This window comes from Zeus faber (assembly GCF_960531495.2).
Source record: "Zeus faber genome assembly, chromosome: 1".
In the NCBI taxonomy this organism is placed as follows: domain Eukaryota; kingdom Metazoa; phylum Chordata; class Actinopteri; order Zeiformes; family Zeidae; genus Zeus; species Zeus faber.
Window position 1 is genome coordinate 30,123,201 of NC_137193.1, and position 625 is coordinate 30,123,825.

At 48.0% G+C, this 625-nt stretch overlaps 1 protein-coding gene across 1 annotated transcript in view; it reads left to right on the forward strand.

Moving 5' to 3' along the window:
• Positions 1 to 395: 395 nt before the first annotated feature.
• The window catches only part of LOC307241941 (cholecystokinin-like), a gene marked incomplete at both ends in the record, with an annotated part of 3,330 nt that continues 3,100 nt past the window's right edge, over positions 396 to 625 (forward strand). Inside the window, 2 exons of the mRNA XM_080016221.1 lie at positions 396 to 519; position 625. The exon at position 625 is cut by the window's right edge and continues 158 nt beyond it. Of these exons, the coding sequence (XP_079872347.1) occupies positions 396 to 519; position 625 (125 nt within the window). The remainder of the gene's footprint in view (positions 520 to 624) is intronic.

Consider the following 625-nt stretch of genomic DNA (forward strand, 5'->3'; position numbering starts at 1 on the left):
ATGTTGTTGAGTTTTTATATTTTTTTATCAGCTCAGTTCCAGTAATGACGAACTGTGAAAGAGCAGCCGTCTGGCAGCTGAGCTGTGCTGTTCTTTTTTGTCCGTCTCTCTTTGTCTCTTTGTGTGAAAGTGTGTTTTTTGCTCAACAAACCTGAGAAGCTGTTGGGAATACAGAGGCTTCCAACCATCTTCAACCCTTAAGTGACTCAAAAACCAAGACAATGACACTCTGGCTGCTTTTCTTCTAGTCCTCTCCTAGACCTTGGCTATTTTTTTGTTACAACACCCAAAATAAAAAAACAAATAAAAAACCCTAACCCTCCCAAAACTCTCCCAAAAATGTTTTTTGTATCATTCCCCTATTTGACACACACTGACATCCCACTCTCCTCCAGATGACTGCCGGGCTGTGTGTGTGTGTGCTGCTCGTCGTCCTGTGCACAAGCTGTCTGGGGCTCCCCCACTCCTCCCGGCCCCTGGACGGGGGCCGTCGCACCGGCCCCCCACCGCCCTCTGACGGTACGGTGGTGGAGAACTTGAGTTTCTACCAGCTGCCGAACGAATACGTTCCCCTAATGAGATCTCGAGATCTTGTGTGATCTGCTTCTTGTTGTTTCCGCTCAGC